At 37.0% G+C, this 13,881-nt stretch overlaps 1 protein-coding gene across 6 annotated transcripts in view; it reads left to right on the top strand.

The window, feature by feature from the left end:
* Positions 1 to 13,881, top strand: part of LOC111862420 (serine/threonine-protein kinase SIK3) — a 124,276-nt gene that overhangs the window by 90,461 nt on the left and 19,934 nt on the right. For 5 of the 6 annotated variants that reach the window (XM_023847800.2, XM_033750654.1, XM_033750655.1 and 2 more), the window contains 4 exons: positions 1,782 to 1,894; positions 2,671 to 2,825; positions 4,397 to 4,569; positions 7,570 to 7,731. In XM_023847800.2, the coding sequence (XP_023703568.1) occupies positions 1,782 to 1,894; positions 2,671 to 2,825; positions 4,397 to 4,569; positions 7,570 to 7,731 (603 nt within the window). The remainder of the gene's footprint in view (positions 1 to 1,781; positions 1,895 to 2,670; positions 2,826 to 4,396; positions 4,570 to 7,569; positions 7,732 to 13,881) is intronic. The other variant, XM_023847801.2, reaches the window with a different exon arrangement.

Genomic DNA, 13,881 nt, shown 5'->3' with positions numbered 1-13,881 from the left:
TAGGCAATGACTGCATATTAAGCAACTGTACAACAGCTGTTGCTAAATACTGGTTCTGAAAACATTGGCCATTTGTAGGAAATGGCTGAAGAACAATCTCATGGCACCCCCAACAAACACAAATGCATCAGAGGAACAATTTCTTCTGTGCAGTGCATGCAGGATGTTGTAAAGTCAGTCAGTCAGTTGGAGAACTGCTGGGATTCAGTTGTTGTGAGCTGTTGGACAAATTTGTTATAGTTTCTGGTTTCTGACCTTCACATATTTTTCTCTCTTTCTGCCTGACAGCACAGTGTGGCATATATGTTAGAATGTGATATATCTTACAAATATCAAATAGCTTGTCATGGAAGCATCATATTGATGGACTTATAGTTAAATTAAGCAAAGCATGTTATGCTATTAGATCTTTAAGACCCTTTGTGTCCCATGAATCACTAAGGATGATTTACTTTTCGTATTTTCATGCAGTTATGTCATATGGTATAATCTTCTGGGGGAATTCACCTTATAGTATCAATATATTTAAACTACAAAAAAAGGCCATAGGAATTATTACAAATTCCAGAAATAGGGATTCCTGTAGGGAGTTCTTTAAGAAAGTAGCTATATTACCGTTTTATTCTCAGTATACATTTTCATTACTAATTTTTGTAATTGATAATATTTCCTTTTTTAAAACAAATTCAGAGTTATATGATATCAACACCAGAGGTAAAAATAATTTTTACCCTTCACAACCAAGGTTGTCTGTCTATAAAAATGGTGTTTATTATATGGGTATAAAGGCATTTAGTCACTTACCTCCTTGCATAAAAAAATTGACTGATAAGAATCAATTTAAAAATACTCTAAAAAATTATATTATATTGAATTCTTTTTATTCGCTGAATGATTTTTTTAATAATAATTACTAATTTTAATGTGAATTTTTGAGCTTTTATGTATCATAGGTGACTTATTTTGGCATAAATATGTTATCATCTACCTTATGATGATTTTTTACAATATTAAATTTAAGATGTTGTTATGTTTAATGTTAATGTAAGAAGATAAACATTTTGGTTTATTGTTTGATTTGACCTATGCTTTTTTTCATAGCATGTGTATTTTAGTTCCTTGTCTGTGACTGGTTCTATATCCGCCAGGCGTACTTGTAGCCCAAACTGGATCGATGGAATTTTTCAATAAACTAAACTAAACTAAGCCCAAAAAAATGAACCCTTCTTTTTTGAACTCTGATAATAGTGCAAAAATCTTTCCTTCCCTTCGCGTAAATGTGGTATACGAGGGGGTACCCAAAAGAAACCGAACTTATTTTTTTAAACTTATTTATTCAAATTTTAAGCACAAACCTTCAATCCCCTTCAAAGTACTCTCCACTTACACTAATACACTTGTCTAGTCTTTTATTCCATTTTTCAAAACATTGTCTANTTTTTCAACATTTTCATGTGTTCGGGCCATTGCAAAAACGATGATCACACAAAACAGTTGTCACTATAAACTCTGCCGAAACTAGTCCTTACCTTCTGAAGCAACGGTAGTCGGCTTATCGACTCAGGAATGTTAGCTCTATGTGCTCATAGCGGCAAAACGTGGTACTACAAAAGCTCTGCCCACAAAAAAATTAGTTCGGTTTCTTTTGGGTACCCCATCGTATTAACAGCTGGAAAATTTTAAATTTTTTGGCTTTTATTTAGATTTCATTTTAGTTTTTATTTCATGGGCTGTAATTTATTTAATCTCTTCATAGATATTTACACAGTTTTATCTTTCAGTTGGAGGATTTGGAAGACGAGCTTCAGATGGTGGGGCAAACCTTCAGATGTTCTTTAGTAGACAGCTAGAAGGTGTCTGGAGTCAACCTGGAAGTCAGGAGCAGTTACAAATGGTATATCATCTTCAGAATTTTCTAAATAATGTGGCTGAAAATGAGAGTATAAATGGAGGTGTAGAAATTACTCTGCATTGTGAGGTTGATTTTGCTACTCTTTCATGTTCTGGCAGTTCACATTAATTGTTAGAATGACAATAATTGTTAAGGTGCTTAAACTTGGCTCCTGCACTTCAAGACGATACACAATGAAACACAACCAGAGACACTCACTGCACTACTTCAACTGATCTTCTGCTATCAGCTACAGACAGCGCTAGTGCCACCTGATGCACATATTTCATGTTACAGCAGTGTTGCCACTACACTTTTTATCCAGCCCTTGTATTTCATTTTTATATTTTTCTTTTATCTTATTTTGTATTTTCTGTTTTAATTGTAATACCAAATTGAGGCAAAAAAAAAAATGTATCTGTTAGTATATAATATGACACGTTGCACTGGTAAGGATCCATATTGGTAGTTCAGTGACTAAACATATTCCTGTATATAACTGCCTGATGATGGTCTTGTACGACCAAAACGTGTAGCAGGAATAAAAAGTTGAATTGTAAAACATTAAAAACGAGTATATTTGTTGTGTTGATTGTTAACGTAATGCTTATAAATACTGTCTTTTTTACATCAATAAACCGTCCGTTCTGATTGAATTTAATGCATAAATGGATACATATGATAGGAGTGACAAAATCTGTTTCCTTCTTGTCAAAGTGCATGTGCCATAAAATCTGCCATTTAGTATGTCTTAGTAATATTTAACACTGTATCAGTAGCTCCAGCCTGGCAGCCCTACTTTGTCACAGAGGTCTCAGCCAATCCCAGCAGTCATCTCAGAGAATGGTGTAGAAGCAGCATCACATCAGCCACCAACTGAAAATACAGGACCTACTCTAGGAGAGGATCTGCCTGATCCATATGCAGTTGCAAGGTGAGCATCAAAAGTAGGCTTAGTACCAGTGCACAATTTAGGATATTCTTGCAGAATGTTTCTTGACATGAACTTGGTAGTATTTATGATTTTTCAGAACAAAAGACATACATATGAATTCCTTTGCATCATCAAAGGAGTATGAGCATGATGCGTGAAATAAATGGAACTCAAGAAGGAATTTTTCACACTTCGTCTGACATCATTTTTGTTTCATACAGGCCGATGGACATAAAGTCTCCAGTCTGATCTGTCTTCTCACAGTCATTCCTTTTCAATTTCTTGGCGGCCTTTTCTGCTGTTCTTAATGTTTTCCATTATCTGGAAGAACTACTTTATTCTTGGTTGTCCCATTGTAGTTTCTCCTCTTATTTGAGGAATAATTTGCTGTGATAAGATGGTGATTGTGGTGCAGCATAGAGAGAGTTTCTTTTTACTGTAGAGTCGAGGATGTCACAAGGCCTGCATGCTTACCGGCAGTTAGAAGAAACTGGGAGAAGTGGTGAAAATCTGAATAACAAACAAAAACAGAATCATGTTTACAAATGTACTTAATTGGAAGCAATATATTGATGGTCATATATGATATTTCTGTTTTGGGTGTCACCAATTTACGAACAGATGTTATCTGCATATGTATACCACATCTAGGACAGCACAGAAATGCTGGCACATTGGAAACTAAGAATTTTCACTTTCAGAAAAATGTGAATAGTAGAAGGAACAAAATATTCTTTGAATTTGATACATATGCAGTATGGATAAAGTATATTTTGAACTGGATAGGTAGGCAGTATGGACACAGTGTATTTTTACTCTGTCATGTTATGTTCCTAGTCTTGTTTTCAACTGCTTGCTGTGTTTGTCTGGTCCTTATTCTTGTAATGTTTATTTGTTTCTATCTCATGTTCAGTTCTTCTGTTACCTCGAATATTGGGTTATATGTGTTGATATATGTGTCATTCATGTGTTTTAATAAATTGGTGCACATAAGACTGTAGAACTAAAAACACTAAATAAAAATTATAAAATATCTGTGTATCACAGTCCATCAGTAATGCAACACTTATTAAAATATTTACTATTTAACACTTAACACAACATATTTTGGCCATAGATGGCCATCTTCAGGTGTTTCAGTGCGTCCAGACTCCTACGCTACTATGATGCGCTCTAAAATCTTGCACTGCAGTCCACTTAAAATAACATGAATAATTACTAAAATACATTACAATTTTTTCTATTAACGTCTTTTGTATAATCCTATTCCACCTCATAAGGGGCGTCGTCCACTTGTTTAAAGACAGTTACAGCCACTTGATTACTTTGTTTTGAAACCCTTTAAAACAGTATGTGGAAGGTAAAATCAAATGGGCAGATTTGAAGTTCTCACAGTGTTGAATATTATGATTATATTCTCCTGGGATTTGGTACTGTGTGTTCTCGTAGGTAGGTACGAGGATTTTGGAGAAACCTGCAGCTTCCATCTTCATTGTGGGAAAGGGCTGTAGCTATATGATATTACAGCTCAGAAGACTGTAATCTTAATGTTCATATGTATGGTTTCACAGGTATATGCATGGTCGTGGAAATTCAAAACGACACACGCTAGCACTGGGCAGTGCAGAGGAAGTGCAAGAGGTCCAGCGTCTAATGCAACAGCAGCAGCCACAGCAGCAGCAGCAGCAACAGCCAATGAGAACAAGACGTACAGGCTTACACACTGTGATGGAGAGACCTCCAGGTAACCGCCTTTGTTTGAGTGCTGTATATAAGCTTCATTGTTTCTGTGGTTTTTGTTGTCAGTGTCATTATTATCATCTTGTATTTTGTTTCTTGTATTATTCCATCCAGTCCTGACATGCAACAGCTTGATGCAGGTCAGTACAGTAGGATGTGTTCAATTAGTGTGTTTATAATCAAAAGTGTCTTTATGTTGTAATATTTGGAACTGTGCATTACTGTTTCGTATAGTAATACATGTACTATCATATCTGTATATCTCACATGTTTAGAAATTCTCTACAGATTTAATTTCACTTGATATTTATGTATTTCTAAAACATAACAATCACACATTCTTTTGCAAAGATGACCCTCCTATGGAGGCAGATGTTAACAGATTATACTGCTGAAGTATGCATCAATATTGTTATGTCTCTGCTGCTTATTTTGATGCCCACAATGACTGAGGCTATTGAATCTTGGTATTGTCTCAGGAAATACAGTCAACTACTTTCTGTAATGACACTTGAATGCATGGATCATTCACAAATCTAAAGGCTGCAGCCAGCTATTTGGAATGAGTAGTATGCCGGTATTTTGTCAGACTTGTTTAGGTAACCTTTTTTTGTCAGGAATCACTGTGCTCGCAACCATTGTCTTACATGCCCACAGATGACTGAGAGTTTTGACTGTGAAATCATCACTCCATATATATGGATGTGCCTCTTGTTATTTCTTTTGATGATACCGTCCTGTTGATAACTGCCAATGAAGTGCCAGTACTGTGTGTGCATCATATATCTAGATGTTCTGCATGTAGCTACTATTTTTTTCACACCGCTCTAAAATCTTGGTTCCTTAATGCACAAATTACCTTGTTGAGAGAGTGTTTTTCCTCAGACACATATATGTATTGAAAATTTGTGGTCAGGCTGTCTGATACCGGCCAAATTTTAAATCGAGGCTCATAGCCTGGTTGTTCCTGCCATGAGACACACCAACTGCTGTTGCTGTTACTGAAAGTGTTCTGAGAAATTCTGTAGCAGGAATTTCAGTAAATTTTCTAAATTTTAAGTGGTTATAATTTCTGTTTAATGCCTGTTGCTTAAGATGTTTTGGCTACAAAAAAATAATTCAAACTTGCACTAGGTTGTTGAATATCCATGTTGCTTGGACAGAGCAATTACTGCTCTGATTCATGTTAGCTGATCTGGTGTCTCAGAGTTCATAAACATTTTATTTTATAACTTGAAATAGGCCATTCTTTCTGTCTTGGTCTTTACCATAACATTAACACAGTGAAAACAGTGCCTTGCTTACAAATGAAAATGAAACACACATGGTTCATGGAGAAGTTAGTTCAAAGCCAATTTCAAGATGCCAGGCTCTTTTTTATTATGAGCCAGACTTTGCTGGCAGGTAAAGGTAAAGTTGACCATGTGCTTAACTAATTAAGCACTATGCCATGAAGACGTATGGGGGAGTGGATGTATACACCCACATTTTCTTGACCTCAGCACTAGCTGGAGGAGAGTCTTTGCTAGCATCTGCTGAAACTAAAATCTTGGAGCCACTGCCCGGTTAAAAGTTTATATCGACAATGCAGGTAGTTGTTTGCTACAAATTTCTTAATATCCAGTTAATACTGTTAGTGCTACCATGCTTTGGCAAACAAGGTGGTAAGTGGGTGGTAAGTGTTAAAATATGCAAAACAATAATTGTACATGTTCTTATAAATGGATATGGAATTTGGTCTCTTCTGCTATGTGGATAACAGACCAATTGTATTTGAGTACTTGGTGGTGAGCAGAATATTTGGACTGAAGAGGCAGGAAATGACAGAAGACTGGAGAAAATGGCATAATGAGGTGCATCATATTTTGTATGCTTCAACAAATGTTATTCCAGGGATCATATCAATAAGAATGAGCTGGTTGGAATGTCAGGGAGGTCAGAAATGCGTACAAAAGTTTATTTGATGACCTTACCACTCAGTAGGCTTAGGTAGTATTTTCAATATTAAGAAGTAGGTTGGGATAGGTTAGAATCCAGTGTCAGGTTTTGTGAACAAAGTAGTGAACATTTACAGTGTGTAGATTGTTGGAAATTTCTTCCCAAGCAGAGCAACTGTTGAGCTTCACAGATTTAATTACATTCTGTTGTCTTAAGCATTAACTAATAGAGAATTGTTGTAATGAAGTAGTGTATCAGAAATTGTGAAATATCCTTAACATCATTTCTGGTAAGTATTAGTAGGCAACTGCCAAAATATTTCCTGGCTCCCATACATTCTGTTACACGCACTTACATTTGTTATGCTTGCAGTATGCTGATTTACGTAGTCACATATGTAACTGCTGATTTGATAATGTAATTTTGTTTGCAAGGACCTCTTTTAATGAGTTTTTTTAATATTCTTTGTTATATGTTTGCTGCAATTATAGCTAAATATGGCATCATGAAATCTGCCAAGTATGAGTTTGCTTTTTAAAAAATGTTAGTAACTTTTCCTTCTTATTCCTTCCCAGTTCACAGTTTTTGTTATCTCAACTGTAATCTTGTCTTCTGGGATGTGATTCCTTATAGTCTGGTTGATAAGCATCAGTGATTTAGAGGAACCTGGTGCCTCTATCCTCTGGGTAGAAGATTGAGTCAGCAGTTTCCTCCGAAACATTGGTATCTATCTACCAGACTTCACAGCATCACATCATAGAAGATAGTATCTTTTGTATTGCCTAAAGGGAGAAATCTCAGATGTCAAGTCATCCCCTTCCTTATGCATCAGAATAATATGATTTGTAGGACTGGATAATAAAGAATTATTTTCAATTTGATGATATCCATGCACTTATTATTTGTTTTGTTGTGTGTTTTAATTTTGCCTTGATTATGTGTTGATTATCTTATTTTTTTTCGGCACCCTGCTACCTGGTTGTTTTGGGCTCCCTCGGTTTTTGGTTGTTGTTGGTTGGTTGTTTACGTTGTGTGACACACACTGCATGATGCTGCTGCCTGGCAGTGATTAGCCCTGAACTTGTGATGGAAGTGGAGGCTCGGATGAACCGCCAGTATACACCTCTGAACCTGCACCCAACAGGCACGACTGTGCCTCGCAGTAAAGCTTATCCCAGGCCCAAGAAACCCACAGGTCTACCCACAGTTCAGGAGAACAATAGCAGAGGTAAGTTCCCTCTGGACACTGCATGGAGTGATTTGCTGGTGGCAGGTGGATTAACATTAAGATATTGGTTTTGTCATTTCAACCCTTTAACTCCAAATGATTGTATTAGAAACAATCCTTTGTCCTGAGTCTGCCAAATTATCACTTCACTGTCACTTGCACATGCCAGTAGTGAGCAGCCCATTTCAGTAACTTCCAGCACAACCCATGCAAAACAAATTGTGGTGTTGTAAGATACAGTTAGTACAAAATTCTTTATTTGGATCGGTTGCAACACAACAACAAAATGGTCTAGGTCAATATCACCTTAGCTACATGTTTTGGCTTTTAAAGCCATTATGAGGCAAATACATGGTTACTGCACTCACACACTATTGAACTGCATTTCAGTGTGATGGTACAGTGGAGCTGGAATGTGTGTGTGAATGTAGTAACCATGTATTTGCCTGATGATGGCTTTAAAAGCCGAAACATATAGCTAAGGTGATATTGACCTAGACTGTTTTGTTGTTCTGTTGTAACTGATCCATATAAATAATTTGTATAACAAACACAACAGGATGCACCTAATGCAAATTACAGTTAGTACACTTCCTTAAGGTTTTGTTGTTGTGCCTCCTGACACACATTTTCTAAGAACACTACTACTACTATTAGAACTGTTTGTCACATGTTATGAATCTGCAGCAGGAGGATCTCATGAGATAGTGTCCCTCATTGATTTAGTTCAGTTTCATTGTTATGTTATTTCTGTATTGCTGTGGCCACCAACCATGTAGAGGAAATGTCACCTATCATGCAAATGAAGTTCAGTGAATCATGTAAGTTATCGGTGACTATTTGTATCCCTAAAGTAAGTGGTTAGTGTTGTATTCTACTCATACTCTCTTTTGAGCTTTTAGACAGCATGTGCTCTTGACAGGCCTGTATATGTCAGTATTGACAAGTGAGGAGAATCTGACATGACAGAAGAAGTACTTGGGACATAATCTTAATTTCATGCATCCTGCTGTGCTACAATATACAACTGTGCAATGAACCGTCACAACACAGCAAATAGTAAACATCAAAGTCAGCGTTCAGCTGTGGCGGCTTTGCTACATGTTTCAGCCACTAACGGCCATAATCAGGCAAATACATATCAACAAAAACTACCATTTAACTGCAATCATAAAATGGATATAACACTATTAATCGTACAAATTTAAAAATGCTTTATGTAAAAATACAAAAGTTCAGATTATATAAAAATTAAAAATTGGAACTGTTATATAACAAGATAAATATTCACGATGTTTTCAAAACATCAGATCAGTCGTTGGATTTACTTTGTGTGCGTTTCCATAGACAATTTGGAAATTCGATATTACTTTATATAGAAGATTTTAAGAGAGGCCCATGGTCATGTGTTTGCCTGATGATGGCTATCAATAGCCGAAACATGTAACAGGGCCAAAAATGGTCTGATCTTGGTATTAGTTGTGTTGTGACGGATATAATAAAAAGGTTGTATATTGTAACACAACAGGATGCATAAAATGAAAATTCTCATTGTGTAATGTGTCATACTCAAGAGTTGTGACACACTAAACCATTTCAGACAAATCATACACCTACTATTAAATGTGCCACATGGATTTATTATGGACCCCTATAGTAATTCTATGTAATATATTGGATATTTTATGAGGTGTCATCTGGTGTTTGTACTGCCAGACAGTAACCTGCATATGCAAAAGGAATGGTAGTGTGCCACAACTACAGATATGGATTTATGCTCTTTTATTCCCAGTTATTTGACTACAAGTCACTGGCTTCCCACCGCGGCTGCCCTGGTTCGATCCTGGGTCTGGTCAAGTGGGATTTGTGGTGGACAAAGTGGCAGTGGGGCAGGTTTTCTCGGTTTCCCCTGCCAATCTTCATTCCACCAATTGCTCCACAATCACTCTCACCTATCATCTGGGGCTGGTACAATAGGCCTGAAGTGGCCGCAGTACAAGGGACTTAGTCCCACCCCACTAGCATTAAAAAATTATTCAACCACAAAATACTATCTTGTACTGACCACATTGATAGAAAATTTTACTATATTTTGAATTGAGAACTTATTTTGTTTTATACAATATGAACAGGGACATGCGTTTTCATATTTTAGTTGCATGATTTATGCTCTTTGATGGGGTTTATGGTTCATAACTTTAGACCAAATACATAGGAAGTTACAGTTTTTTCAGCATTCATGTAATTGGGAAAAAGTCTGGTAGCTTCACAATCTTGTAACAATTCTGCATTTTTCCCACACACATACACGTGTTTTTGATGTTGTCATCAGAATAAGCAATGTTTATTTGCCTAATAGCATTAAGTGATTGTGATTGTAACAGATGCAGTGTGCTTTCTGTGAACGGTCATTTACTTATGAAGAAAATGCAGACATGGAAGGAGTAGTCTGTCTACTGTTAGATTGAGTCTCCTGTTATTTTTATGGTGTTGGATGCAGTGTGATTTTTGTGAGCTTGTACAAGGGTGATTGCTTCTCATAATATTGAGAGTTGGGGCTTGGGTTAATGTTGCCAACAGTTCCTTTTAAACCTTACCCATCCTCTCCATCACCACTTGTACATTGTTCTTCCTACCAAATTTTTGCTTTTGGGGATCATTCCCCTTCCATTTAGGGCAGTATGTTTCCTCTTAATTTCACATGACTAAATGACTGAATCTCTTTGGCTTAAAACTGTCTTGTGATTTGCTGAATGATGCGATAAGGTTTATATCACTCTTACTTCAGATCTGAGAATTCCCAGCTGTGAAATCTTTTTTGTGGATCATGCCTCTGTGCTGAGTTTCATATGTGTGCTGGGCTTGAGTCTTAAAATATTGTATGGTCATTTCTTTTCCAATTCATCATTCCCTAATCATCACATAATTTGACTTTATATCAAGTGTTCTGTGACATATTTGCCAAACTTCAGGGGCATGTTCATTTAGAGGAAGAATTCTGGAAAATTGTAGGTTGATTTAGTGCCACTATCAAGTTAAGCTTAGTCTAGCACTGAATAAAAAAGGTTCTTTCAGCTCACCTTTATTATCATCATTTTAAAGGATTACAGCTCTTAAGTTTCAAGGTTATTACAGCAATTTTGAAATGTCCACCATTAGATGGCGTGCATGCTGCCAGCTGATGTGCCATTGAATGCTGCCACTGCATGTGTTCCTGTTCACTTGTGATAGCAGTAGGAGCTTCAACTTTGTTGTATACAGATTGCTGCGTTACTTCCAGTTTACCACCATGCTACAGTTTTGACTTCATGCAACCCCACAAAGAAATATAATGGGTCTAAGTCTGGAGACTGAGTGGGTCATGCCTCTGGTCCACCTCTTCCTATACCTCTTCCTCCATAACCTTCATTAAAAAAATTCCATTACTACTCTGCTGAAATGTGGAGGTGCTCCATCATGTTGTAGCTGCATTTGTCTCCATATTGAGAGAGGAACATTCTCTAAACACAGTGGAAATTCATTGTTCAGAACATTCCTGTATTACAGACCTGTTAAACATCCCTTGATAACATCATCCAATTAGTTATTGCTTAATACTCCACACCACATGTTAAGTGAAAATTAGTGCTGAAAATTACATTCTGCTATCATGTGGATGTTCATTTGCCCAAGAATGCAAATTCCTTGTGTAGGTAATACTATCCTGGGTAAATTGAGCCTCATCTGTGAACAGACTGTCATGCCAAATGTGTAGCCATGATTGGAGCCATTCATAAAATCATACACAGTTGATATGATTTCCCCGTAAGAGGTGTTATTCTCAGAGGTGATATGGATGGAAAACATTGTGGAGCAAAATTGTCTATACCTGTGTCTCTGCTGCACCAGTCATCCTGGTACTTGTTTGTATACTTGTACTTGGGGTTTGCTGTGGCAGTGCCAGAACATAATTTTTTTCATGCCATCATTATTCCATGTTCTGCATTCACTTGTGCACAGGAACGAGTCTCCCTCAAAGTTCTGTGTACGTTCTCAAATGTTTTGTGAATTGGATATCGCTTCCAGTTTTCCTCTACAGCAGGTCCACGATTTCAATTGCAGAAGCTGTATATAAAATTTACTTAGTTGTATTTTTCATTTGTAAAAATGTTGGCATTTTGACTGTGACCACACTGCAAGACAACACACTCACACTAGCTTAGACAGTGTAGAAGCAGGAACTCGGCCAAGTTCCAGCACTTCCAGCTCACTCCAGTAGTGTTTATCAGATTGGCCTGTTGTTCTTTGTTGCTTCAAATGACTTCAAGAACATGATCCTGAAGTTTGGCCAGTATGTTGCAGAACATCTGGCATAAACCAAGCAGTTCAAGAAGCTGTATTAAATGAATCAGTCTCATATAATAAATCAGTTTTACTTGCACTGATCTGTTATTGATTGTATTTTCAGCTTATGTATAAATACAACAGTTGTATATCAGTGTGGACATGCTTTTAATTTTTCCTGGTACTGTTATTTCACAGTAAAAACATTGTATGAGTTATGATGTTCTTGTGATGGTGAGTATTAATATTAAGCTTGTTGAATCATAAATTGTGGAAAACATTAAATGGGTTTTATGAGAAACTGAACTATAATAACTTATGTAGTGTGAATAAAAAAAGACTCTCCCATTTAAACTGTGTATATTTACTTAAGTGCTCAGTGTAGATAAATTGTTTCGTTGTTAATTTTGCTCCATAGGCTTTGGAGGTAACTTCCTGTATTATTTTTTTTTATAAAATGGCATACATTCTAGAACAACACGTGTTTATGATAACATTACTGGAGGCACTGCTACATTACACTGTTTCAGCAGTTCGAATTATTGGACAAGTTTTCCTCACTGATATAGTAACATCTGATCAGTATTGTGACGTTCATGCAGAAGACTTCATCCTCAGTCTCCAAGGCACAGCTGTTTGGCTTCAGGAAACATTTTTCTAATAGAATGGCGCTTAATCACATACTGCAAATTCTGTTTTTGCTTGCAGTGAGCGTTTGAGAATCATGTTATCTTAGATTTCTTTCCTGGACATTATGGCTCTGGATTGTCTTGGCCATGATATTCTCGTAGTAACGTCATGCATTAAAGTGGTAGAGCCATTTTGGAGAGACTTGTATAAGCAGTATGCAGTGCAAGAAGTAACAACATGGAGTTCACTGCAGAGAAATATGCTATCTTGGTGGAGTGTAACCTCAAAGTATAATCATTTAAAATGTCCCATAATGATTGGAATCACTAATTTGGTTGTCCACCACCAGTGGAATCTATGATATGGAAGTCTGTGAAATTGTTCAGGCAGACAGGAAATGTTAACATGTCAGTAATATATTTTCCAATTGGCTGTTGTTACAGAGACCCATACAGCAGCGGTTAGTGACAGACTGAGTGTAGGAAACCTGCACACCAAACTAGAATTTTATACAGCCCTTGTTGCAAAGCAATGAAGACATTGCAACCTCTTTATTACAACTGTCACAACACAACAAATATCATGATCAGTGCCTAGTTTCGGCTGAAACATGTACATTGGGCAATCCAAAAGTTTCTGAAATTTGAATTTTGCGCACGAATGGTTATGAGTACATCGAAATACCGCTAGGCGTCTCCTCACACATCCTTCTTGAATCAGTGTGGCAAGCAGCGTTGAGTTGAGTGGTTGGGTTTATTGTTGGTGAACATATTTCCATTGTTGTGTTTCCGTGAGTTTGCTGTTTTGCGATGGCTGACCTGAGAGAGCAGCGTGTCTGTATAAAGTTTTGTTTCAAACTTGGAAAAACCGCTGCAGAAACGCACCAAATGTTGAAGCAGGCTTTTGGTGAAAACAATTTAGGCCAGACACAAACTTACAACTGGTATAAGCGTTTTAAAAATGGCCGAACATTGACTGATGATGACGATCGTTCAGGACGGCCGTCAACGAACAAAACACCAGAAAATGTCGCGAAAGTTAGGGATCTGATTCTGCAAGATTGTAGACCGACCATCCAAGACCTCTGTAACACCTTGGGACTAAGTTATGGTACATGTCAACGAATTTTGTCAGAGGAACTGAACATGAGGACTGTGATGAAGTTTGTGCCATGACTGCTGCAAAATGAACAGAAGC

The sequence above is a fragment of the Cryptotermes secundus genome, unplaced genomic scaffold (genome assembly GCF_002891405.2).
Source record: "Cryptotermes secundus unplaced genomic scaffold, Csec_1.0 scaffold741, whole genome shotgun sequence".
Taxonomy (NCBI): Eukaryota; Metazoa; Arthropoda; class Insecta; order Blattodea; family Kalotermitidae; genus Cryptotermes; species Cryptotermes secundus.
The sequence above is the reverse complement of the archived record's forward strand: the minus strand, read 5'-3'. Positions and strand labels throughout refer to the sequence as shown.